The sequence below is a fragment of the Micropterus salmoides genome, unplaced genomic scaffold (genome assembly GCF_014851395.1).
Source record: "Micropterus salmoides isolate LMB-PRFRI ecotype aquatic unplaced genomic scaffold, ASM1485139v1 Ms_hic_scaffold_8, whole genome shotgun sequence".
Taxonomy (NCBI): Eukaryota; Metazoa; Chordata; class Actinopteri; order Centrarchiformes; family Centrarchidae; genus Micropterus; species Micropterus salmoides.
Genome location: NW_024044570.1, coordinates 31,025,516 through 31,050,288, shown reverse-complemented (window position 1 = coordinate 31,050,288; position 24,773 = coordinate 31,025,516). Strand labels below are relative to the sequence as shown.

At 40.3% G+C, this 24,773-nt stretch overlaps 1 protein-coding gene across 1 annotated transcript in view; it reads right to left on the bottom strand.

The window, feature by feature from the left end:
- Positions 1–24,773, bottom strand: part of hydin (HYDIN axonemal central pair apparatus protein) — an 81,598-nt gene that overhangs the window by 32,476 nt on the left and 24,349 nt on the right. Inside the window, exons 17-39 of the mRNA XM_038706541.1 lie at positions 23,781–23,945; positions 23,474–23,626; positions 18,721–18,959; positions 18,308–18,605; positions 18,036–18,182; positions 17,742–17,885; positions 16,038–16,130; positions 15,385–15,605; positions 9,292–9,460; positions 8,531–8,740; positions 6,999–7,232; positions 6,736–6,910; positions 6,257–6,387; positions 4,996–5,123; positions 4,334–4,470; positions 3,784–3,911; positions 3,575–3,688; positions 2,930–3,010; positions 2,599–2,748; positions 2,220–2,459; positions 1,261–1,384; positions 862–1,152; positions 544–717 (exon numbers count right to left, since the gene is read on the bottom strand). Coding sequence (XP_038562469.1) covers positions 544–717; positions 862–1,152; positions 1,261–1,384; positions 2,220–2,459; positions 2,599–2,748; positions 2,930–3,010; positions 3,575–3,688; positions 3,784–3,911; positions 4,334–4,470; positions 4,996–5,123; positions 6,257–6,387; positions 6,736–6,910; positions 6,999–7,232; positions 8,531–8,740; positions 9,292–9,460; positions 15,385–15,605; positions 16,038–16,130; positions 17,742–17,885; positions 18,036–18,182; positions 18,308–18,605; positions 18,721–18,959; positions 23,474–23,626; positions 23,781–23,945 — 3,946 coding nt within the window. The remainder of the gene's footprint in view (positions 1–543; positions 718–861; positions 1,153–1,260; positions 1,385–2,219; positions 2,460–2,598; positions 2,749–2,929; positions 3,011–3,574; positions 3,689–3,783; positions 3,912–4,333; positions 4,471–4,995; positions 5,124–6,256; positions 6,388–6,735; positions 6,911–6,998; positions 7,233–8,530; positions 8,741–9,291; positions 9,461–15,384; positions 15,606–16,037; positions 16,131–17,741; positions 17,886–18,035; positions 18,183–18,307; positions 18,606–18,720; positions 18,960–23,473; positions 23,627–23,780; positions 23,946–24,773) is intronic.

Below are 24,773 nucleotides of genomic sequence, written 5' to 3'. Positions count from 1 at the left end.
GATCTCCAGTCAGCAGCGCCAGATTGTTGTACTCACTTCAGTGGTAACAAACTCATAGACAACTCTCTAGTAAGCTTCATTTGTCTTGTGAGCTAACCTCTTGTAACGTGTTTTCTCCTTTTTGCCTCAGTGCCTTCCCGTCTGCCATACCGATCCGCCAGCAACAGGACCTTTTTGTTCCCAACTACTCTCCACAACAACCCCACTAAAACCCTCTGTTTAATCATTAAAATCCTTTTGTGAGCTTCAACCAGCAAGTCTCTGTCTGCTCTTGAGTCCAAACCTGCATTAAATATAACACTATCAAACACTTCTAAAGCCTAATTGAAGTGCCAGGCTGCCTTGCACAATCACAGACTTTGTCTGACTGCTGAGTCGTTCCCGTGAAGAGGATGGTGATTAAATGCCTTGCTGATTGGCACATATGGGAAAGCACTAGTCTGGTCATTACAATAAGTGGCTTGTGATTTGACCTGCAGGCTAATGCAACTACCCAAACAGATACACAAACCCCCCATTTGAGTATTTAGATCTTATGCTTACCAGCCTCCTCAGCCTTCTTGTCAGCATACTCCGCAGCAGCACAGTCATAGAGTCGTCTTGCGGTCAGGCTAACAGGCGATGCGCCATTTATCAGCACATCTGTAACCACAGCATCAACACTCAAACACGCACCTCCGTAGTGACGAGCGAGAGCAGCCGCTGTGCTGCTCTTATCTGGAAAAAGTGGAGCAACAACACACACACAGTTTTACATATTCATTAATCCAAGCTAACTGAGTGGTGATTTATGTAAAATATCAAGATTCTGCAAATTAGGTGATATAATTTAATTTTATCTACACTATGTAACTGCTTCACCTGTCTGCGGGGCTCCATATACAATAACAGCAATGCCTCTGCGGTTGCGTGCAGCCAGACCCTCAGGTGACAGGTCAACACACATGTGGCGGGCAATTGCTCTGGAGACGGGGGTCATCTCTAGCTGCCCCAGTCTCCCACTGCTTCCCCCTTTGGTCATCTCCAAAACAAGTGAATGCGCAAAAGCCAAGCTGTCTGGTGGGTTGGCATTGTTTTTTCTGGACCTCTCTTCTTCCTCATGTGTGTCACCTGTCCCAGCTTCTTTTTCATCTGAGCCTGCCTTCAGCTCTGCTGCATACAGGCAGATTAGATTAAAACATGCAAGCACTGATACAGTATGCAAACACATGCAAGTATCTGACTTCAGTGCTTGCAGATGAACATGGGTGCGTCTCCCACCTTTCAGCTGGGAGCAGTAGTCCTTGTAGTAGACGAGCAGTTCTGTGGGAAGACTTTCTCCAGGGGCCCTGGGTGGCAGCAGTAATATGTTGTTCTCATCATAACCCTGCATCAGACGAAGGATCTAAATGGGACAAAGTAATTGGGAAGAGGTTTAGGGAGAAACACAAAAATAAACAGACAGAAGAAAATCTGATGTTGACAAGTGAGGGGCCAGGTGAGGAGATATGAAAAGGAGGAGAGGAGACTGGTAAATGTGCAATGTTTTGAGGGCAGATCATCTTTTGTCTTTCTCCAAGAGGGAAAGAGAAGAAGGAAAGATTAGGTGAAATTGTGTGTGTTAGATAAGCTAAAACTAACTTTCACTTTCTGTGACTATCTAAGGCCTGGGTAAGGCCCAAAACATGCGTTTTATCACGTTACAAATTTTCCAGTTAGAGATATTAAGTTATATAAAACAAAGCAACACAAATGGATTTAGTGGCAATATGTGGTTTATGAATAGGAAGTTGTAAAAGCATTGTGCAACTGCCTCTCTTGATCAAAGTTTAGACTGGTAATGATTTCTTGTGACTGATGGCTCTATTCCCCCCTGGTGGATGAAATGTTTATAACATCTGGTTCACGGAAGCTGGTTCTTGAGAGCTTTAAATAAGACAGACTGTACTAGAAGAAGACAATCCCCTTTAAATGGCTGAATAATACTGTATGTACTCACAGTATCATTAACTGTGTCATCTATCAACCTTGCTTGCACCCTCTCATTCCAGCATTCTCTCTCTTTCTTATACTTGTGTAGTCTTACATTCAGTCTATCAATTGCACGAGAGAAGTCTCGAATAACCCTGAAAAACATTTCACATTCAGATGTTTGTGGCCTTGTCTCTTGCCTTTCATGAATGTATATTAAAAAATAAATGTGTGACATTATTTCTTAAACTTGAGATAAAGAGAGCTACCTTTTCTTCCTCCAGATACTGTGTGTCGAACTCCAGGGAGTAGAACTCAATGGTGAAAGAGCAGGGGTTTTTGACAGTGACCTCAGCTTCAACCTCAGTGCTGACAGGCAGGCAAGGCCCCAGCTCCAGTGCAGACGGGCAGAACTCGAGTTGTGGCTCCTCACCTTTCCCCTGTGCTGTAATGAACACCTGCTGGGTGCTCTCAGCCGCACGGACCACTAGCTGCCTGCTGTAAGCATGCTGCAAAGACATACATAGTCGGTCAATATTTTGTTACAACTCTTTTATAGAACATGTTTCCACCATTTCATACAGGCAGTAACGCCATGATGCTCTGCTCTGCATTGTACCAAACTCTGAAATCAATTAAGCTCTTTACCCCCTCAGCAGGGCTGAACTTTATCTGGACGTTGACTTGTTCACCAGGGGACAGTGTGCCAGAGCAGGGAATAATCTCAAAAACCACTGGAGGTGGTCGCCAATCCTGCATGACCTTTTTACGCTGGTAGACAGGCAGAAACTTATCTACCTGAGTGAAAGCAAGAACAGAGGCAGGTCTTACCCTAATGCAGATTGTTTAGATAGTATTCTAAACACTTGGTTTTCCTAAAGCTAAAGATGTAAGATACCAGGTAAATCTAGTTTTTGTTACATGGATATCAAATAAAAAAATTATTTTGGAGAAGTTCATTGAATGACAGCTGTTGTACCTTTTTGAAAGACTTGACCTCCTCGGCTATGCTCCAGTAGCAGGGCACAGACTCGTGATTGAACAGCTGTATTGTCTTCACCTGATGGGGGGAGGTTATGTATCACAAAATATAAAGGGTTTTCACAACAACATTCTCACGCCCGTTTAGTTTAAACAGAGTGTACTGATTTTTAGTTGATACGTGGACTTCTTGCTGCTTCAGCATAAAATCACTAAGCACAGTTTTAAGATAATGATTTCACTTCTTTAAAGATGTGTTACCACAACTGAGTTTAAGCCCTTCAAGCATGTCAGTTTCGTAAGAGAAGTCCTTGGAAATGATCTGACCACAAGAGGGCACCGCAGTGAGGTGGCATAGTGGTCTCTCATTGGTGCCCCTCATTACTGTACCATGCACACAGGCAGCACTGTTAAGCTGCATTTACAGCATTTGTGCTTTCACCTACTTTCCTATTCTCCTGCATTTGCATGTTGATAATACAAAGTACAATAAAATGAGCAGTAAAAGTAAATTTGATTTAAAAAAATGTGTGTAGTAATCCAAGTAATCAGTGTAGGATATTATAAAATTCTACTATTTTAAATTATATATATATAATTATATATATATACCGTGTCATTCCATATTCTCATGCTCTATTACCTGACACATGCCGCACTGCACAGTGTCAAACTGTAGTGTATCCGTGGAAACAGAGATGGCCGGCACAGTTACCACTCCACACAGCCGCACCTGGACCATCGGACCACCTGTGACCTGTAAAACAGACAAGGACCCAAAATATTATACTGAATCAGAAATTATGCTATTTGTGCACGTGTATGTGTGTGTGTGTGTGTGTCCATTTGTACCTGTATTGGCATGACAACACTTATGCCCCCCATCTTCAGGTTGGCTCCTTGGGGGTCAAATTTAACTATGAAAGTCTGTGTCTCGCCACAGGGCAGGTTTTTCACTCTTTCAAATTCTGCACTGAAACCTTTGAAGAAGCAACAACACACGCAAGCCATTTTTTATTTTAAAAAAGGCAAAGTATTGAACACAAATCAATAGACAATAAAACAGCACAGTGAAAACTGAATGATTCATATCTGCAACTCAAATTTTATCCATTATTGAGATAATTTTCCTCTGCTATCCCTTTCTAACAGCTTATTTGCCTGTCTCGCTAATCCAGTATTATGAGTTTCATGTTCTATTATTTTTCCAGATGAGGTATGTGCATAATTGCACATACTGTAGCTCAAAGGAGGCAGAAAATTAGTTAGGCCCAAACTGTCAGTTTATAAATACTATTTACCACGTTCTTTGTAATTGTTGTACAGTAATACAGAGACAGCCCACGTAAATAAGAAACAGAGACAAAGAACTGAAAATGCCACAGGAACTATATTGTGTTACCTGTGCCAGCTAGAGATTTGCGATTGGCATGGAAGGACACGGCCACTGACCCGGTATTGGTGACATTTATAGTGTGACTGAGGACTTTGCCTGGAATGACATAACCAAAATCCAAAACATACTCGGGGAGCAGGAATCTGGGGGTGTGGGAAGAGAAACATAAATAAGACAACCAATAACAAGCATCATCCAAGTCACATCAAGTCTTTTTACTAAGCCACTACTTGCATTTTATGAATTACTGAGATTCGACAGAATTGTTTTGAGTTGTTATGATCATATTACTATATGTTATCATTTTACAAAACTATGTCATTTAAAAAGTTTTCTTTACATGTGTGAAATGTGTTTTATTTCAATGGAACACAGTTCACATCATGTTTGCCTTGAACATCAACTTGATTATTATTAAGTCATAATCTTCAGTATACATTTGGTGGAAGACAAACAAGGGATCACAGTATGGTATGGTATGGTAACATCCAATGCACACTATGATATCCATCAAGTACCACAAAACAAAAACATACCCAGCCAGACAGTGTTCATTAACCCAAACTCTTTGAATTACACAACACAGTTCTCACTTCAGCCCAGTGAGTGGACCATCTGTTCAGCCAAAGCGTGTGTGTGTGTGTGTGTGTGTGTGTGTATGAACATACTTGCTAAGTCTGTGCCACTTTCTGGAGGAACCTTGCGAGTCTCTGAGCTCCAGCAGGCTGCCGGTCACAGCGAGAGCATTCTGTTTGACCAGCGTTCTCTCGATCTCCATGTGAAGCAGCTCTTCATACTACAGGCAGCCGGCAAAAGATAGAAAAGCAAAAGGGAGAAAGAGACAGAGGGAGGGGTACATAAATCCTCAAAAGTTACTAAAAAAGTATTACAGAGTTACATAAGCAATAAAAAGCACGGTCTGACTGGTAGTCAGACTAGAAGTCAAAGCTCCCTTTAACAATTTGTCATTCTACTCATCACATATGCAGTACTTAAGTCTACAAGTTAAGTGGAATTGGTGATGTCTTAAATTAGCATTTTGACCAAAATAGGACATCTATTGCGTGTCTGTCCATCCTGGTAGAGGGTCCCTTCTCTGTAGGTCTTCTTGAGTTTTTTTGCTTCATTCCCCTGTTTTTGGAGGGACATAGGATATCTTTATCTAGACTAAGGGTCTAGAAAAATGTTTTATGAATTGTTGTTACATCATTTGCCTTATTTCTCTATCATAACAACAGATAGATGGTCACTGAGTTTTCTTGTGAATAAGGTGGAAATTATGCCAGTTTATCATGTTTTGCACAGGTATTGCAGATTCTCCTGGGGATCACAGTCTTTAACCTTATCTATGAAAATCTTTGTATTGTTATTTCATTGGTTAGGGGAAATTTCATGGATGTTGCTGGGGAAACACACCCATCTGTGAGTAAATATTCAGGAGGTAAAGCAGAGAATAGTCATAATAATCTTCATTGTAAATCAATGGTTCTTGTCTACTCCCTGGAAAATCAATATACAGATAAGAAGCAGAGATAGGCTGGTTACTAACACCTGTGATGTAGCAACCTTGCATATCTGGAAAGAAAATATATGTGGAACATGTAAACCATATATGTTGCATTATTTCTTAATATACTTTATATAATTAAACATGATTGTAACAAACATATATATGCTATTTAATGTTACATTAAATTACATTTAAATTGGTTTTAGTCCTTCTAGAGTCACTTATTCATTTTGTACTAGAACAAAACATTGAATAGTTTTCACACCATTATGTGCATTCTAACTAACCAACTCAATATTTTATGAGAACATGCTGACAAACCAAACTTTAAGATGATTTTTTCTTAATCCTTAAAAACAGCATTTGGGAAGATTCAAAGTTTTCTTTGCATAAAACTGTTGTTTATTTTAGTCACTGACGGTGAGTGTGCAGTTGGTCTCTGCTGTTGCTCCTCCACCAGTGGTAATTCCATTCATAAGCTCCTTGCTGACTCTATCTGTCTCCACAGCTGTTCTGGCCTGCTTCACCACATCACAGTAGCACTCATCTGCTGCAAGGGAATCACAGTGTCACACCAGTGTAGGAATAAAGAATTGGAGATGGAATTATTAGGGAGACCTGTCAATCAAGCGATTTTGGCTCAGTGTTTTCTAACACGATAAAAGGTGTTAGAAAGCAACACATAAAATAGACTACCTGCTAGGGGCTAAATTAGGTACTATGGGAACAAGACTTTGTGTCAGAGAACTTTACATTAACAATTTTCTTATAGGAAAGGATAAGCATAGTAATAGATAACAAACTATACTGCATTGTAAATGTTCATCCTTTGGCGTTTTGAGTACTGACACTGTTGTCCATTTGCTGTCTGTGTGTGTGAGTGCACGTCTATGCATACACAGGTTTTGTGGCAAGTTCAGCCTGATCCTTGGGAACACTCCCTCTCCAGTCAGAGTGATGTCCTGCGGTGGCAGGTAAGCCACCCGCAGCTGAAGCCGCTTCTCAAACACCCCAGGGATTCCCGGGATGTAGAGCATACGCAGAGATTGCTCTGCACCACCAGCAACATAACCCTGACACACACACAAAAAACAGGTGAATAAACACTTGTTCACAATAAATGACCCTCCTATATCTAAAACAGTGCCAAGATGAACTCACCATACTGGGTATGACCATGGGCCGGCCAGGTATGACTTCCTGTCCTTTATCATTTTGCTCATTGTCTTTTTGCTGCCGTGCATCTGACTGCTGCTCGTCCATATCCAGGGCCATCTTCTGTACCCCCGTCTCCTCGTCTGCCCCCTCATCGTCCTCCTGTAGGATGCTAAATTTGAAGCCCAGCTTCCCAGTATTCCTCAGGGTCACCTCAGCTTCCCCTTTATGATCAAACAGCTGGAAGATGACGTGAATTAGCTTGATGACAATTCCACCTTGTATATTTTAGTTGGAGGGTGTGCAATGTAAAGGTAATACAGTAAATTGTTGTTTCTAGAACAATATGCATGATGTTGGCCTCTGTTTGCACCTCACAGTTTATGGTGATAACCATAATAAAAATATAATAAGAAAGATGATGAGCTGGAAGTAGTTGTCTCCATGATATGAGCACAACGGAGCTGTTATTTGAGTGTAAAGAGAGAGAGAGCGTGTAAGAGACAGACAGATGGGTAGAGACAAACAAGAAAAGTGATACCAAAATGTCTGGAACTGTTCAAAGTTGGTCCCTTGTGGATGTGCAAAGGAGGTTGTTTTAGGACTTCCTAACGAATATGGATAAATCTAATCTTTGACTACAAGAAAACAACATAGACTCAGAGAGAAGGAGAAAGAATAGTGCTGAACAGACAGGAAGGTCAGAGAAAGGTTCTGCTGAATCGCTTATTTCAACTAAATCAAAAATCAATATGTCCTTGTTTTGAATATCAATGATAACTGGTCTGGATGGCTTGCATTCTTAAAGAGGGAGTGGCAGCGCAAAAGACCAAAGTGTGAAAAACTATGCAGTGACATTCAAAGTTAATGTGATACACCTTACCAGTCTTTTTACTGTGTAAAAAAGTGTGTTTGATGGCACTACATAACAGTAGATATTATGTCTTTATATTGTGCGATAATGACATACAAACACTTATCTCACAATCTGTTCCTTAGCATTAGATTCTATGATAATACAAACAAGTGGAATGGGGAAGAATAAAACACAATTGTTTGTCAAAACATTAACAGTAAGCAAAAGCAAATAATCATTAAACAAACAACAGAAACGCAGCTAACACGTTGTCATCCAAAATCACAAACAAAAGTCTGTCACACTTCTCCCAAGCCCGTCAGTGTTGTTTTGAAAATGGCAGAATGTATCATTCCCCCAAGTTTTGTAAAAATCTAATTTCGTCTGTCATGTCACACATGGATGAGCAACCAGATGGCAAAGGAAGAACAAGGATGCAAATTAACAGAAAGTAGATTAAAACATAGAAAAGGAGAGTTTTGCCCAGACATGAGCAACTCAAACAGCAATCTATCCTGCCTTCTTTGCCCCTACCAGCAGTCTCTGACTCCAGTCTTGGCCCTTACCCTAGCCATAATGATCTGCACATACTAAGCTGTAACAGCACTATTTGATTTGTAGAGTTTGTTGGGATAAAGACCTGAGAAGCTGAACTCTGAGTAAAGGAGACCTTTATATGTACCTGTAGACCGAAATCGATGTGGGTAGAGTCAAGGCTGTAGCTGATTACTGATGCTTCTCCTCTGAGTTTGATTTCGTACGTAGGCCCCTCCTCTACATGGCACTGGGCTACCACCTCTCTGCTGACATTTTTATGGCCGTAGAAAGACAATATGACCAGCTGTTGGTTCCCAGGTTGCAGATGACCATATATTGGCAAGATATCAAACACCTACAGACACAAAAAGAAAAGCAGACGAACTCATTTTGATTATTCCGATGTGCTGCTGTCATACTCTCACTCACTCCCCTATCATGAGCCATCAGATGAGAAGGTCAGTACCACTCTTTTATCTTCAGCTGAACTGTTGTAGCGTTACACTGCTCGACAAAGTTGCACTTATGCGTAGGAATAGTGAAGTTCTACAGTTGAGAAAATGTAGTTCCAAAGGAAATGGCCCATACTTGAAATTATATTGACTGTTTTTGTTGGGCCTTCTTTTAGATGGCTAAAATTAATTTTGCTGCTGACCCTGTCCACAACAGTATATTGCTTAGCTGCGTACAACTCCCTGCTTCTCCAAACAGGGGGTGCGCCAACTGCCATCTACTGCAGATAATACATTGACTATGGATAAGTACCTCATGTAAACCCACTTCAAAAAACCATATAAGATGTGCATGTGTGTCTACCTCCACAGAAACAGCATTGAAGCACAGAGACAGGGAATGACCCCTAACTCAGGGAAACCGTGATTTGTTTACATGTGAGCATTTGCCTACCTCTTCGACACACGGAGGGCTCTGTGTGCTGCTCTTATCATCTGCACCAGGCCTGGGGCTGAGAGCGACTGAATAGGCAGGAGAAGCCGTTAGAGCGAAGCTCCACCCTTCTTTAGTCTCCTTTACTGTATTTTTCTGTTCCTCCTCTGCCTCCAGCATATGTGTCTCTCTATGGAAGAAAATAAAACAAGCTGAAATCAAATATTTCTTTTCCCCACAACGCAAGTGAAATTATAAAGTCAGGCAAAAAAATGAAAAACAACTCCTGTAACTCCTGTAACAATGAGAAGACATGAGACAAATGATCAAAACCGTGTTCCAGCTTCATGAAAAGACAATTGAAAGCCTCATGATGAGGATAAGGTAGTAGAGTAACACATGTAAGCAGAATAATGCAGCCAACAGCTAATTATTCAAAGAATCTATTGTAAAGCCAATATATCATTAACACAGTATTGTAACACCTAAGTGAAGAAGAAAATCTTTAGCACCCACATCCCAGGGAACTCTGGCTCTCATTTTCTCTCTCTGTTCTACTCTCTCCTTCCCTGTGGGATCAGACTGGGTGCATCCATCAAGTTAATTAAACAGAGTGTTCTATAATTAAGAGGAATTTTAATAGGCAAGCAGCAGGAAACAGGTCAGGATAGATTGCAGTGAAGTGCTGAATAAACATGGAAGAGAATGAAAGAGATTTAGTGAGTGAAGCCATCTCAAAGCTGGGCTGGACAATTTCTATATTAAATCACCAAACACTGGTTACGTTATGCCGACAGTGTGTGTATGTGTATGTGTGCGTATGCCTGTGTGTGAGCTTTAGGGGGTGCACACATGTAAGGCATCATTAAAGTCTGCACACAAATTTGTCAAGCTCCCAAGAATGCTTCATTGTGTCCACTTCCAATGAGTGGGGGTAGTGATGCCAGCACCAGGGGGCACTGTTGGATGGTCAGTATGTGAAGAATGCTGTTTTAAGGAACAAGCTAGCCTGATGTCTAGCCTTGGGAAGATCACAAATTAGCACGCCAAGTAATGTAAGAAGTAAGGGTGAACAAATACTGTAGGTCAGTGTCCTCAAAAATAGTGTGTATTTTTGGTGGAAAAGAGTTTGAAAGAGCCCCTAAAAACCTTGTGCCCCCCTGTGGGAAAGAAGGACGTGGGTCCTCTAAGAAAGAGTTTAAAGCCCACTGGTGCGGACGGAGGAACAGATGGTGAGACAGCAGATGATGACTCTGCAAGAGCTCAGCTCAAAACAGAAATAGCCTACTCTGACATTCCCACATCTGTCTCTCTCTCTCTCGTCCATCTATTCTTTCCTTCATGCACACTGTGGGTGTGACTGTGTTTTACTGTTTTCCCATCTTCAGTCACACTAAAAATCTACAACTCAAAGACTACAGAGACTACAAACATCTTACTTCCAGCAGACTGCTGGGGGAAAAAGGAGCAATGGGGAGCTGGTATGAGAGCGTTTGATGCAGAAAAATTATACTGGTACAGACAGCTGGCTACTGGGGTTCCAGGTTGTGAGTCAGAGTGAGTGTGTGTATGTGTGTGTGTGTGTGTAAGAGGTACGTTGTAGATTAAGATTTTACATACTAAACCTATGATGTATGAAGATGCTTTTTTATAATTATAGTCTGAGTGGTTACATTTAGCTCAAGCTTGACCATCTACAACATTAAAATGCTCCTTACACGCTTTAAATTAAAACATTGAACAGTGACAGGGGTCCTTGGGTTGCATCACAATGATTATTACTTTTGCTTATTCTAATCCTGTGTTATCAAAATCCCTCTCTTTTTTCCTCCTGTAAAATATCAAAATATTTTGATGACTCATCTTTGTGTTTAACCCCATCTTGTGTGTCTAACCCCAAGTTAGACAACTTGGGGTTAGACATCCCCAAGTTGTCTAACTTGGGGATGTTACGTAAATGTCCATCCATCCATAGTCAACCGCTTATCCTGCCTACAGGGTCGCGGGGGGTTACGTAAATGTATACAATTAAATGTGGTGTAAGCTAACGGTCCATCAAACAAAACCACACTTGACCGTTAGCTAGTTTGGGTAGGTGGCAGAACAATATTATAGTAGTAGAGTGTGTTTGGATTTCAGCTGGCAAAAACTTTGTTTACATTTCCAAAGAATGTGAAGATTATGGTTAAGGCTCTAATTTATTCACTAAACCCATATCCTCTTCCTCCTGATCCAAAAACATGTGTGAGGGAGGTGTGGGTGAAGCCCAAGTTCTGTATTGTACTAAAGCACCATATTATTCGCTAAGCCACTCTTACTTTTCACAATCCAATCAAAATTCTAGGATCTGATACAAATTCCTCTCGTGACTAAACCCATCCGCATTTTCACTCGGAAATGTGTCCCATAAAAGAAGATTCAGACGCTCTAACTGCCATTTCACTGTAACTTTGATATTAATACTTCTTCTACCACTGTTTCTTCCGGCTCATTTGAAGAGGTTGTCATTGGAATTCTTTAGGCAAGTGTCATTTCAAGATTTACCCAATCACCTTTATTGTATTATGAAAAAAACGAGTTGTAGAATGACTATGAGGCTAAAATTGTAATTACTGTTTCCCAAGTTGACCTTGTGGTGCAACTGTGGTGCAGCTGGCTGCAGATCAGGTTGTGTGTTCAAATCATCAGTCAGGTTCAAAGGCGTGTGTACACCACGATGCTCAACATCTCTAGATGTTTTAGTATCTATTTAGCTTTTTGTTTGTCCATTGTTTACACACTAGTTAAATCTCTTCTTCAGTTCATTGCTCATTCTTTATATTTGTGTATCTTTATCAGACACGTGCAGAGGGGGGTGCGCTGGGTGCTTGAGCACCTGCCTTTTTGCCCTTTGATGCCCAAAGTGCCCTTTTAAGAATGCAAAATGTCCTTAATTTATTTATACATTTGTAAAGGCCATAGACTGTATATTAAAAAGGTAAAGGCCCTTTTGTGAAGGCCTGCCCAATCAAACTATTAGTAAAATGAATGAATAATAATTTCTCAGTTAATAAAATGGCCCACATGATGACCTTTCACCTTATGACCTCATCCGTGACCAGCCCCCCCCCCCCCCCCAGCAGCTCTGCCTAAAGGACACCTTCGATTAATCCGGTAAGTGGGGTTTACCGCAATGAGCTTGTTGTGGGTTGTTTGATGTATTTTACAAGAAAGACGCAAAGAGAGCATGCACAGTAGTTGTGTATATTGCTGTGTCACCTGTAGAAATAACGTTAGCTGCCAGAACTATGCCGACAGCTAACTAGCTTCTACACAGATAAACAAAGGTGCTCTGTTCGCTTCGTGCTGTTTGAGGGGGAAAAGTTTCACGGGCGTCGATAGGTGTTGTCTTTTTATGTAATTTGACTACAGACTTTTCACTTGAACTAGGATTAATTTAACTAGTAACTTAATAAAAGCCTTGTGCCTTAAACTATTTATAACAACATTGGTAAAACAGGCTTACTGATCTGTCTGTCTCACTCTTACTCACTCTGTCTGCCACCCTCATCCTTTCCCCCGTTAATGTTTCTCAGATTATTTCCCACACTTTTTTGAATCTGGCATTTTATTTCCTCTACCTGCAGCTCTTGGTGTGCAGCAGTCTCTGTGAGCGTTTCCCTCTTATTTTATTGTAGCAGTCAGCCTTGGCAGCAGCTGCAGCACTATAGCAGGTCAGTCTCTGTGAGCCAGTCCCAAACACCCAACAGTCTTTACATCTTTTCATGGTCACATAATTGTTTAATAAGCCAATAAATATCCTATGTTTGTTTTAATATCTCTAGTCACAGATCACCTCCAGTAGTATCAGCAGCAACAACAACAGCAGGGGCAGCAACATCCCCAGCAACCCCTCAGCAGCAACTGTTCCCTGTAAGTTAGCCCACATTGTTTTAAAGCTAGAGCTGGGTATTCCCTGTGTTTCTTTTTCAAAACACGTATGTATCAATACAAAAGTATCTGTATACCCATATCAACAAGGAATACATACCAATATATTTGTGTATTGATATTTTGAGAACAGCCCTGTTTAAATCCTTGTTAAGGTTGAATCTAATCTATTCTAATATAGTGACCTTCTGTGACCTATGGATACAAACAGGTACAATCACTATAACGTCTCACCTCTTTCTTATGAGATCACTTTTGATTGTTCAGAATTATACTAAACAACGTTTCCATTCCTGCACTTAGATGTTTCAAACAAAAATGTCTTTTTCACAAGAGTAGAAGTCCACAGTTTCTTTTACAAGAAACAACACAAAGCAGCCAGCTTACAGTACAATGCAAAAACAGGAAACTCACTCCTGTTTCTGCCTCTTGTACTGTTTGAAAAAGGAAAAATTCCAGGTTACTGAACGCATGCCAATGGAACGTTGCTCAAGAATATTGATCTCGCCATTGTATTAGTCCGGCTTAAACTCAACATCCCCTAACGCACCTGGAGTTATTAATTGTTAGTGATTCAATCGTTTACTTGTCCAGTGATCTAGTCCATCATCGCTGCAAGTGGCTACAGTGTCATCAAAAAAAGGAGGAATACGCTTTCCAGTTTACTTATTGCTGATAGAGTCCTAAAGATTGAAGTTACAGTATTTAATGTATTGTACTGTATCTATCTATCACTGGGATAGATGGATTGAGAAGAGTTAGCTTTATTGAAATTCCCCTCTCCAAGGCTGCGGTGTAATTACTGATAGGGATGTAATTAGCTGAACATGGCTAGATAGTGCAGGTTTCGTGAGAGACTTTAGAGAGAGAGTGTGCCCACAGAGTGAGGCCTCCATTTAATTAGCAGGAATTAGGAATTAGCTTATGAGACAGATTGTTAAGAGCGGTCACAATGTAAGAGGGAAAGGGTAAAGAAAGAGAAGAGAAGGTTGATAAGGATTTGGTAGAGAGCCGAAGCACAGGCAGAAGAGGCAGGAGAGCAGGAGCAGAGAAAGGAGGGGGAAAAAAAGAAAGATAAATAGGCAATGTAAAACCCTAAGATGAGGACAAGGAGGGGAGCAAAAAGGAAGAATACCAATAGATGAAAGAGGGGGAAGGGAAAAAGAAGGTAGAGGGTTATAAATCTTGTAGAGCTTTAGCAGTTAGTTGGTTCATGGCCATGGACAGACAGACTACTATAGTATTCACAGTCCATTTCAAGAGAGGCGAGCCAAAGCTAAGGTTTGAGAGAGGCACAATGTAACATTAAGTGTACACAATCAGTAGATTTGTCTTCCCCGGAGAATTTATAATGGATTTGGCTTTCAATTCGGAGGGTTAAATGTATAGCTACTGTACTAACTCACCCCGATGGACAGTTTTAATATATGGCTGAGCTCTATTCTGTTCCTGTCCCTGTGAATCTTGTCTATTCAGGATACCACAGTTCTAAAAAAAATGATTTGTGCTATAACAAAAAAAAAAAAGCTGTAACACAGGAATCATGGAGCAGCATTGCAGCAGGACGCACAGAGCACAGGTGCTTCAGCTTCCTTTAGTCCTTCAACCAAATGAAAGCAACATTAAAAAGCCTGTATGTTACATAAACAGAGGTTTATGAAAACAAAGGACAGGAAGCTATCCTTGGGTATTATGCTGTGAAATATTATCACCTTAATTTGTGATCAAATGTTGTATTACATTTTTTTCCCATTTCTAACCTCATAATTACCTTTTCTATCATTTAGATAGCTGAAAGTTGTCTGTTACCATCATCTGTCCGCAGAGATAAATCAAGGAACAAAAGTACTCTCTACAAACAATAAGATGGGCTTTGACAACTAATATTTCCGGTAAAAAGAAGACATAGAACATAATGTGAAAGTTATGATGCTATGTTCAGATTTTCTGGCTTAGATAAGATCCAGAACAGCAAGTTGATAGGACTTTTCAGCAAAAGAGGCACGGCAGGCCTCTAATCCTGTTAGTATTTGTCCCTTCAAGACACATCCCAAGACTGTATCAGCCGGCATTGATTTGAATATGCTATACTAATATTGTATGTAATTATACAGTACATAATTTACTGTCCTTTACAGTGTGTCAAGTAGGTATAAGTGTGGACACTTTTCATTGTTAATATACCTGATGGTACAGTGTTTCTGGTCATCCAAAAAAGCCCAGTGGTAGGACACAGGCAGCGGAGAGCAGTTGGTGATCGAGATTTCTCTATGAGTCTCAGTGCAGTTGAGCACACAGCCAAAATCCACTGTGTTGGAGGAGAAGTGGAGGTTGGGGAAGTGGACCTCAGCGTGCAGCTTCACCATGTCTTGCTGTGGGTGTCCCTGGAAGTGTACTTCAAGGAACTGGGGGGGAAAAGTCAAGGGAGGAAATGTATTTGTCCAAAATAGTTGATCTTAAGGGGAAAATTAATTAGGTGCAGATAAGTAAATAGAGATTATTTTCACTTAATGCCAGTGGTTCCCAATCTTTTTTGACGTGTGACACCTTTAATGAAGCAACTCTTGACCCCTAATCAGTTTATGACCTAAAGAGTGATTTTTCCTACTCAGATTGTTTAATTTTGAGGATTCTTAGCAACCTGCAGAGGTGAAAAAATCCAGATTTTGAAAGATAAAAGCTAAAGAGAAAAGAACCCAATCCTAAAACCCAATGTATTGGGAACCACTGCCATATGTGTTAAGCTATAGTGTGCTCAGAAGGACACAATGTTACACCAGATGAAAAAGAAAAGTATTACGTAAGAAATTTTACAAAAAAAAAAGCATCAATGTTACCTCATCCACGACTCGTGACACCCGATCTCGACAGTAAGATGGATTAAAGCATACCCACAACTTAACCTGCCTCCCGTCACCTAAAACCATGGACTGCAAGAAGACACACAGTAGTGAAAACGTGTAACATAGGGTAACAGGTATTAAAGGAATCAAGCTGACCCTGTAATATTTGGGACCACAGACCTGGTATGTAAACTAATCAACAGAATATAAGAATAGCTCTTCAACTTCTTTCATTTTTTTGAGAATCTAGTTTTGCACGCTTAATGGAAAATCATTACATCATGATAATGACTCCCAAAGCACAAGTTCACAACTCTTTCAAAATCCTTCTCACAGTTAATGAAACATTTATCGTAATCCTGCCATGGAAACTAGGCTCATCAAAATACTACTCTTTAGCTTCATTTAGAGACCTGCAAGGGCTTTGGAAAAACATTTCAATTTGGATTGCAATCCTGCGTTTTAATCAACTATTAGAATGGAAGTCAAAGCCATGATGATAAAATGAAAACACGGACATTATGGGAATACATAAACTGAATTTTATCACGGTGAAAAGATGGGGTTTATAATGAGTAATGCCACTGAGTGCATGTCATCAAAAGTTCAAAAACAAGCAAATCACAGCCGTGAGTCTCATTTGGAAGATCAGGAACATCTAAGAGAGAGACAGAGTGTCTGACTCTAATGTGCACATGCACGCCCACTACAGACAAAATGGACTGGAACAGAATTCCACTGTACTTGGTAAAACAACAACTGTGAGTAATATTAGTGTTTGACTATTTACAAGAGAACAGAAACGCACAAAACAGATCGATGAGTCATCAGCATTGACTGTTGACTGTTCACGCCCTACATGACCTAACACACTTGGTAGCACTTATCATACTGCACTCAACACAGGACTATGGTTAATCCTGGATTGCAGTGACAGTTACTCAGTGCAAATGCAATAAACAACATTCATGGTGAAATGTGAATCAAGAGCTGAAATACTAAATTAGCAATGATGTCTCAGTGATGCCTCAAAACAGTCCCTGGTCAGAGCACAGCTTGGGCCAACAGGGACCCTTCTCTAGAATCTGTATGCTCTCGTTGTGCTTGCTAAGTACGTTTGCTCAGGCATTTAGTTACACTTTTAAAGAATTGTTACTTTACTTGACTACTAAATTTCTGTGCAACTTTATACTTGTGCTTACATACAGTGCATGTCAGAGGAAAATGGACCTTTTACTCCGCAACCTTTATCTGACAGCTGCTGTTCCTAGTTACTTAAGATAGGATGAGCTACAATAGACATTTCTAACAACACTGTAGAAGCTCTTTTGTCTGTTTTAAGTTTTTTTAAAGTCACAATCTGTCCAAATATTTGTGGCCCCACTACCACAGATCAAACCGATATCCCTCACAAACTGATTGACGGTTATTTAATATATAATACTATTATAACTATTATAATACTCTTTAACCTAAGGTAAAGTTAATCTCAGTACAAAAACAGGTTTCCAAATAATAACTGCAGTTAGTGGCTACTTCTGCAAACACTGTTTTGGTAGATGACAGAAGTTTCAACTCATGGTGGTGGTAGTGCTAAAGTCTTTGTGCCACCAAAATCAGTAGGTTTCATCTCCTTGAAATTAAAAAACAAATAGACAATTAAAAATGAAGAGTTAACTAAAAGGGAGAGATATGTACCTTAGTGGTAGCAGAGCTGAGGGCTCCCGGGGCGTCACACAGAGAGAACGGCTCGTTCAGAGAGAGCTCCAGGGATAGAGGCAAAGATGACACATTCTCCAAGATCAGCTTCTCATACAGGGGCACTAGACTTTTTCCTGGGACCTATAAGATGTAATTAATTCAAGCAATAAAAAGCTCCCCTTTTTTACATGGACAAGATATGCCAGATACAGTACAGAACTAAATACTAAAAATATATAGTTTTAAATGAAAATATCCTGGAGACAGAACTGCTCATATGTTTCGACCAACCTTCTCTATGTAGAAGTTCAGTTGCTTGGAAGAAATGGTGAGAACAGGAGCCACAAATCGGCAGGTTATATGTACAGACATGATGTGCTTATTACCGCCGTCATTGCGACCCACAATGCCATGGCACACCAGATGCTCCTGTACAACCTGGGAAGACGAGAACATTTGTACTGCACATGTTCTACAAAAATGCATCTCATCTAATGAACACACATTGGCCGTGGTTATAAAATTTAGAGCTTATTCACTTTTGGGCAAGCAAATTGTCTCACCTTGGGAAAGTCAGAAGATCCCGTCAGCACCATGTCAACGGAGCAGCCTGGGAAAAGCTCCACATGAGAGGGGCTAAGGCTGAACACTGGCTTCTCTCTGCTAGAGGAGAGCATAGATCCGCGGCCCACGAGATCCGTCTTCCCGGGAGCAGAGATGGGGGGCAGGAAGGTTCGGCCAGATGAGTTTTCGCCCTTGCGGGTTTTTGTGAAGGGCAGGAAGCCCTCAGTTCGCCAGTGCATCCGGTGAATTCGCTGCCCATGGTTGGTCAGCTTAAAGTGGTACTGGCATGACCCAGGGCTTATAGGACATACCGAGGACATAAAGGAGGTGAGGCATACTTCATTTCTAAATCCCTACATCATTATTATTTAAACCAAAATCTGACTCATGGGTGTGATATAATCCATTATACCTGAAGTATGTGCCTAGGTCAAGGCTGGGAGCAAAAGGTCGGTCACTGACAATTGTGGTACCAGTGCCTGTGGCAGACAGAGCGACGGTGTGTGTTTGACTGTCTTGGATGGATACTTCCAGCCGTTCCTGGAAGTGAAGCGTGTCCTTCAGGTGTGCCACTACCCTTAGCTCCAGCTGGCTCTCTGGTGGCACTTCCCCCTCACTGGGCTCAACACGCCAAAATGACCTTCCGTGGCTCTGAGGAAACAGAAAAGAAATCGGTGTCCATTTATGGTCTGAATCCGAACAGCTCAAGTGCTTGCTACTACAGGATGACTGTAGAGCTGCAATGATAAGCGATAAATCGGTTACAGAATTTTTTTTAAGAAAAGAAAGTGATGTGTGAATTACTTATATGTGATTATTTCTTTGGTTTCTTTAATCCTCATTGAGAGTAAACTGAAAATATTTGGGTTGTGAAAAAAACAAGAGATTTGAGGACATCATCTTGGGCTTTGGGAGACACTTATGGACATTTTTCACCAAACAACTAATGAATTAATCGAGAAAAGAATCGACATATTAATCGACAATGAAAATATTTGTTAATTGCAGCCATAGATGCCTGCCTTTGTATGAGATCCTAGAGGTATATAAGCAGAGCGGTGGCTCCCTACCTGACATAAGTAAGACAAAATATCTTCCTACTGTGATTACATTAATAGAGAATATAATATGCAGATGTGCAGTAAAGATGGAGTTAAGATGAGAAAATATGTTTTAAAATACACAAAAGCTTTAACACTTGCAAAGTTGAAAAATGATGTGAGCATAAAAAGGGACTGCTGCAAGACAAACTCATTCAATTTCCCATCTATGTGGATTGTTTGATTGCATTTATATGAATAAAGTCCAATGTAATGAGAAAACAGATGTAAATTGAGTGTTCATCACCAGTCCTTCAACAAAACCCTTCACTGAGCTCACTGTACTGTATATCTGACCAAGCAGTGGTCAGGATCACAATCAATGTTCTATACAGCATCTCTTTTGATGAATGGCTGGAACATAAACATTTAATTGGGGTTTTGAGAATGAACTTCCTACAGTGCAGTGAAGCTTGGGCACTTTCAATACCTATAGGACAACACAGTTGTTTTTGATCAATAGAGAAGAATGTCTTTACTGAAATACTGCATTTGACATTTGTCTTGCCTTTCCGAGACTGCACTAAAATAATACTGGACAAATCAAATATAAAGATTTTGTTTGATGTCTCTGTTCAAAGTCCCTTTATGACTTTAGGAGTCATAGATCACTTTCTCAGCATCTGTATGATCAGGTGAAGGAGCCGGTGAAAGCGAACTTGGTGTGGGTCGATACTAGGGTGATCACAGTAAAGGAGTAGGCGGAGTCAGAAGAGGCAAAAGAGCAAGGGGTTGACTCCCCTGACAGAGGAGCAAGACGACTGGAATCTCAATAATCACATCAAACCTGCTGCATTCCACAGCTTGATAAGCATTGATTGCTTTTGAATGCAGCACAAGTCAGACGGGCTTAGAATCCAAATCTGTGCTGTGTGTTCAACCTACATAAATCCTGCATTGGTGTTGCAGTGACAACTGCAGCCAATTCTCCTGTTAAACAATATACAGCACAACAAAAATAAAGGTGAACCTTATGTGACTCATGTTTCTGGTTGCCAGCCAAAAAGAATTTTCCAACCAATCCCTTTTTTACAAAGACTGCAGAAAATTTATACACATCATGTATATATGTACTGTTATGCAGTTTCTATTTATATCATTTAGAAAAGCCCAGGCTGGATAAAGGATGCAGTTATTTCACACAAATGGTCACTTAGATTACAAGCAAGTGTGGATACGTTCCACAATCCCCCACAATCTTCAGGCATCAGGTCTATTTGTGTGGCTCTATGCCAGCCTATTGAGCGGGATGTAATGTAATTCCAGGCGAATCTGCATTGATTGATGCTTGAGAGTGCAGGGGGAAACTCCTTCCCTCAACACTGCCTCAGAGGAGAGGACAGGGTCACTCAACTGCAGTTACACAGGGGTTGCCTATGTGTGTGTGCACAGTTGTGTCTATGTCAGCTCAGGTAAGTAATGAGGCACAGTTACAGTCACAGGTTTTTTCACAGTGGATATCAGGCAACACTGCTAAGGTGATATACTTGCGAGACAGGGTTTCATTTACACAGTGTAAGCACAGTAAATAAAAATAAATGGAACACAACTATTCAATCTTATGTTAGTATATTAGTGTTTATAACTAAAAAGGCAACACTTTCCAAATAATATGCAACTGCTAGTGCTGACAACTGCAGGTGTAAACACCGCAAACAAGTTCAAATGTCTCAAATGGAAAACTGAAAAAGCAGATGAAATGTCAGTTGACAATTAATGACAGTCAGTGGTGTCATTTGAACAGTAAGAGATGAAAGCGGTTGCAACAGAAAGAGATATACCAGTCCTTAAGTACATTGTCTGTGGTTAAACATTAACAAGTATGTACATAAGTTAGTGTTGTAGTCAAGACCGCCCAAATCGAGACCAAGTCCAGACCAAGACCAGAGTTTATCAAGACTGAGACAAGACCAAGACTTTTAGGGGCTGAGACCAAGTCGAGACCAAGACCGAGGGAGGGCGAGACCAAGTCAGGACCAAGACCAGTTCCCCACATTACATGACACAAAATAAAATGTGGAACGAACATAAGCATCTTTATTCAACACTCCTTTTCCATGCTTACCATCGCATCAGGGGGGGCGGTCGTTAATGGTAACAACACATTTTTATTTAGTGTTATTGGTTGCATTTGAAGCAATACGTTTTATATCCAGTCAAAGTAAGGATGTTAACAAGACAATGCAAAAGCAATTTGTTGATGGTCTTGAAGTAAAATCCCAAGTCTTTAATGTCCGAGACAAGACCGAGTACAAATGCAGTCGAGTCCGAGACCATCAAAAAGTGGTCTTAAGACCGGTCTCAAGACCAAGACCAGTCTTGAGTACTATAACACTAACATAAGTAACATGATTATTTAACTTAGAACTTTAAATAAGTCACTGTTGACATGGTTTCACTTGGGAGACAAACCCTAGTGTTCTGGTTGAAAGTTCTGTGTTTGTTTGATCCATCCACTTCTAATGTGTCCTCATTTGCTCCCATCATACTTACTACGGCCACTAGAGACCTTGGCCTAACAAAAAAAGTAAATATGGTTTGTAATAAGCTGCTATCAACCTGTACGGCCATTTTTCTGGTGAGGAAGGTTCACATTGTATTTGACGTCAACCACTTATCCTGCGTACAGGGTCGCGGGGGGCTGGAGCCAATCCCAGCTGACATTGGGCGAAAGGCGGGGTACACCCTGGACAGGTCGCCAGTCCATTGCAGGGCTGTATTTAATTTTATGGTGTTAAATCATCTAAGGTGATGTCTGTATTTTATATCCTTTATTTGAAGAAGATTTTATGTGGTTTAAAACAAGTAAAATGGTTTACAAGTGTGAATGGTTGGCCTGCTGTAGCAGCCTCCCGGCAGTAGGTGGTAGTGTGAGACTGTGGTTTACCCTCAGGGATCATGATCAAGAGGCATGCTGTGCTGTTTTCCCTCAATAACTGCGGAGATTTCAGCGAGGGAATACCACATCTCTCTGTCTCACCCCTTTTCCTGTATTTCAGGTTAGTAATGTGTTAAAACATCACATAAACAGTAAAATGAGCAGGTTTTGGAGATATAGTTTCACATGAGGCCCTCCGAGAGTAACGATAGCGGCGCGGTTTACTCTGTTAATACCCTGTTAGCGTAAGATGCTAACATGTGGGCCGCTCGTCTCTACTATTTGGGGGTTAGAGTAATATACTGGCTGGCTCCATAAACGATGTGGCATGTTGTAATATTTTGGAATGGTGTTATGTTTAAAACTATTGAAAATGCTGTAATTATACACATTTTTATATGTTTTAGTGACGAATACTGTTACTTTTATTTTGTTATTAAGAATTCTCATAGCATGATGACGTTAGTCTCGTAATATTGAAACTTTTTTCTCGACATGTCAGAGAAAACAGATATGTGGGAGAGATTCTGAATTTGCAGAAAGTTTTGAACATGAGCAGAAAACCTGATGAAACACAGGAGCTATTAAAGTCCAGGAGTTTATAACTAAATTAAAATGAATTAATTTATCATCGAGGGGAAGAGGTGCCACGTATTTAAAGTTACTTCCCCAAACAGAGAATCAAAAGAAGAGGGAAGGCTATGTGTACTGAATCATCAGGGATTCTATTAAATTAGAAAAGTTGATCAACAGGAAACATATTTAAAACCAATGGGGGGTTGTGCGCCTAGGGCTCCAACACTGTCAGGGCCAGCCCTGATCTCTCACACAAAATCACTTATTGGCGCCGACTCAAATCGAACTATCAACTAATTATTCCAATAGCTAACAAGACATTGAAACTATTAACTTATTAATTATATACAAAATTTAGATATACAAATTAGACTGAAAATGAATTAGTCACAAGTTTTGCACAAGAAATCTAGTCACAAAATGTATAGATGGTTAGACACAGTTACTAAATCCATTAAATTCACTACTTATAATATTTAACCTCTGTACGCTTATACCTATAGTGCTCGAGGCATGTAAAGTCACCTTGTTCATCTCAATTTGAATGCATAAGTGTTTTATTTGTTTATTTATTTTCAGTATGTGCATGTCTGGTTGGTGTCTGTTTGTACCATGCGAGCAGTAAAGTGGGCTGGAATAGGTGATTGGTTTGACAGGTGCAGGGCTCTAGTAATGTCCGTCAGAACCGGGATTGTGCCAAAGTCCAGTTGTGGGCTCTGAACATGAACTACAGGTCCCTGCCCAATACATGACAAGACCACCTCCTGGAACCGAACAGAAAAGAGGCGGATTAGAGAACAGGTTGTACTGACCAATTCAGAAAAACACAGTATGCCTGTATTCAAACATAAATCTCACAATTATGCTCACATGCACTCATTATTTGACCCGTAACAACATGCACAGACTTCCACTGACCAAGGGTGGCTTGGCACTGCCAAACACAGCAATGCGTAGAGTGTGATGCAGCCTTCCAACGGCCTTAGCCTGCAGAAACACGGGAAATGCTTCTGAACTGCGAGGAAGAATCACTCCTCTGGGTACAGAACTGCCAAAAATCAGTGACGGACTTTCCTCATATTCCTGGAAAAGGTCAAGGTCAAGGTCAGAGTTTATTTATATAGCACATTTACAAACAGTCTCTACTGCCCCAAAGTGCTGTACAAATACAGAGAACAGCATAAGATAAAAAGCATAATAAATAGCCAAATACAACCTGTCTAAAACAGAACATGCCAAAAACAGTAAAAACAGACAACAGATAAAAAACTATACTTAAAGCAGTAACAACAATAAAATGTCACAGCTCAGCATGTCTTAAAAGCCAGTGCAAAAAGATGTGTTTTTAAAAGTGATTTAAAGCTCTCAATAGAGGTAGCTGCTCTAATGTTGAAAAGGTGACGCAGACAAAAATGAATGCAGGCATACAGACCCAGCATCTATAGCACATATAGATACACAACTAAAAGAAGAGATGGTCTTGGAATAAATTTTTCACTGTTGGAGTGGACATTGACAGTGTTTTCTGTGGTGGCCACTTTCATGCAGCTATTAAGCCCAGACCTGATTATTTTGACCCTAAATATGTATCTTAATTGTACATTTAACTTAATTTTCTTGCTGTAATGATTCCTCCTGTTCATACTACCCATTTAAATACCCTATGTGCTTTCAATGATTGGGGTAAAAATCCACAGTCCTCGTTCCAAGCAAAAAAAAGCATTTTACAGTTAAGCAAAAGCTAAAATTAGGCTTTAGAATTCTGACTTATTTAAATCAAGTGGATATCATTGAAGGTTACTGTGGCTTTAGTACAATAAATAAGATATAATGTGTTAATTAGCGATCTTTAGAGGTGGTGTTATGTAGACTTTTCCCAAAATGTTGGGCTACTACTTAAAGGTGTTATTT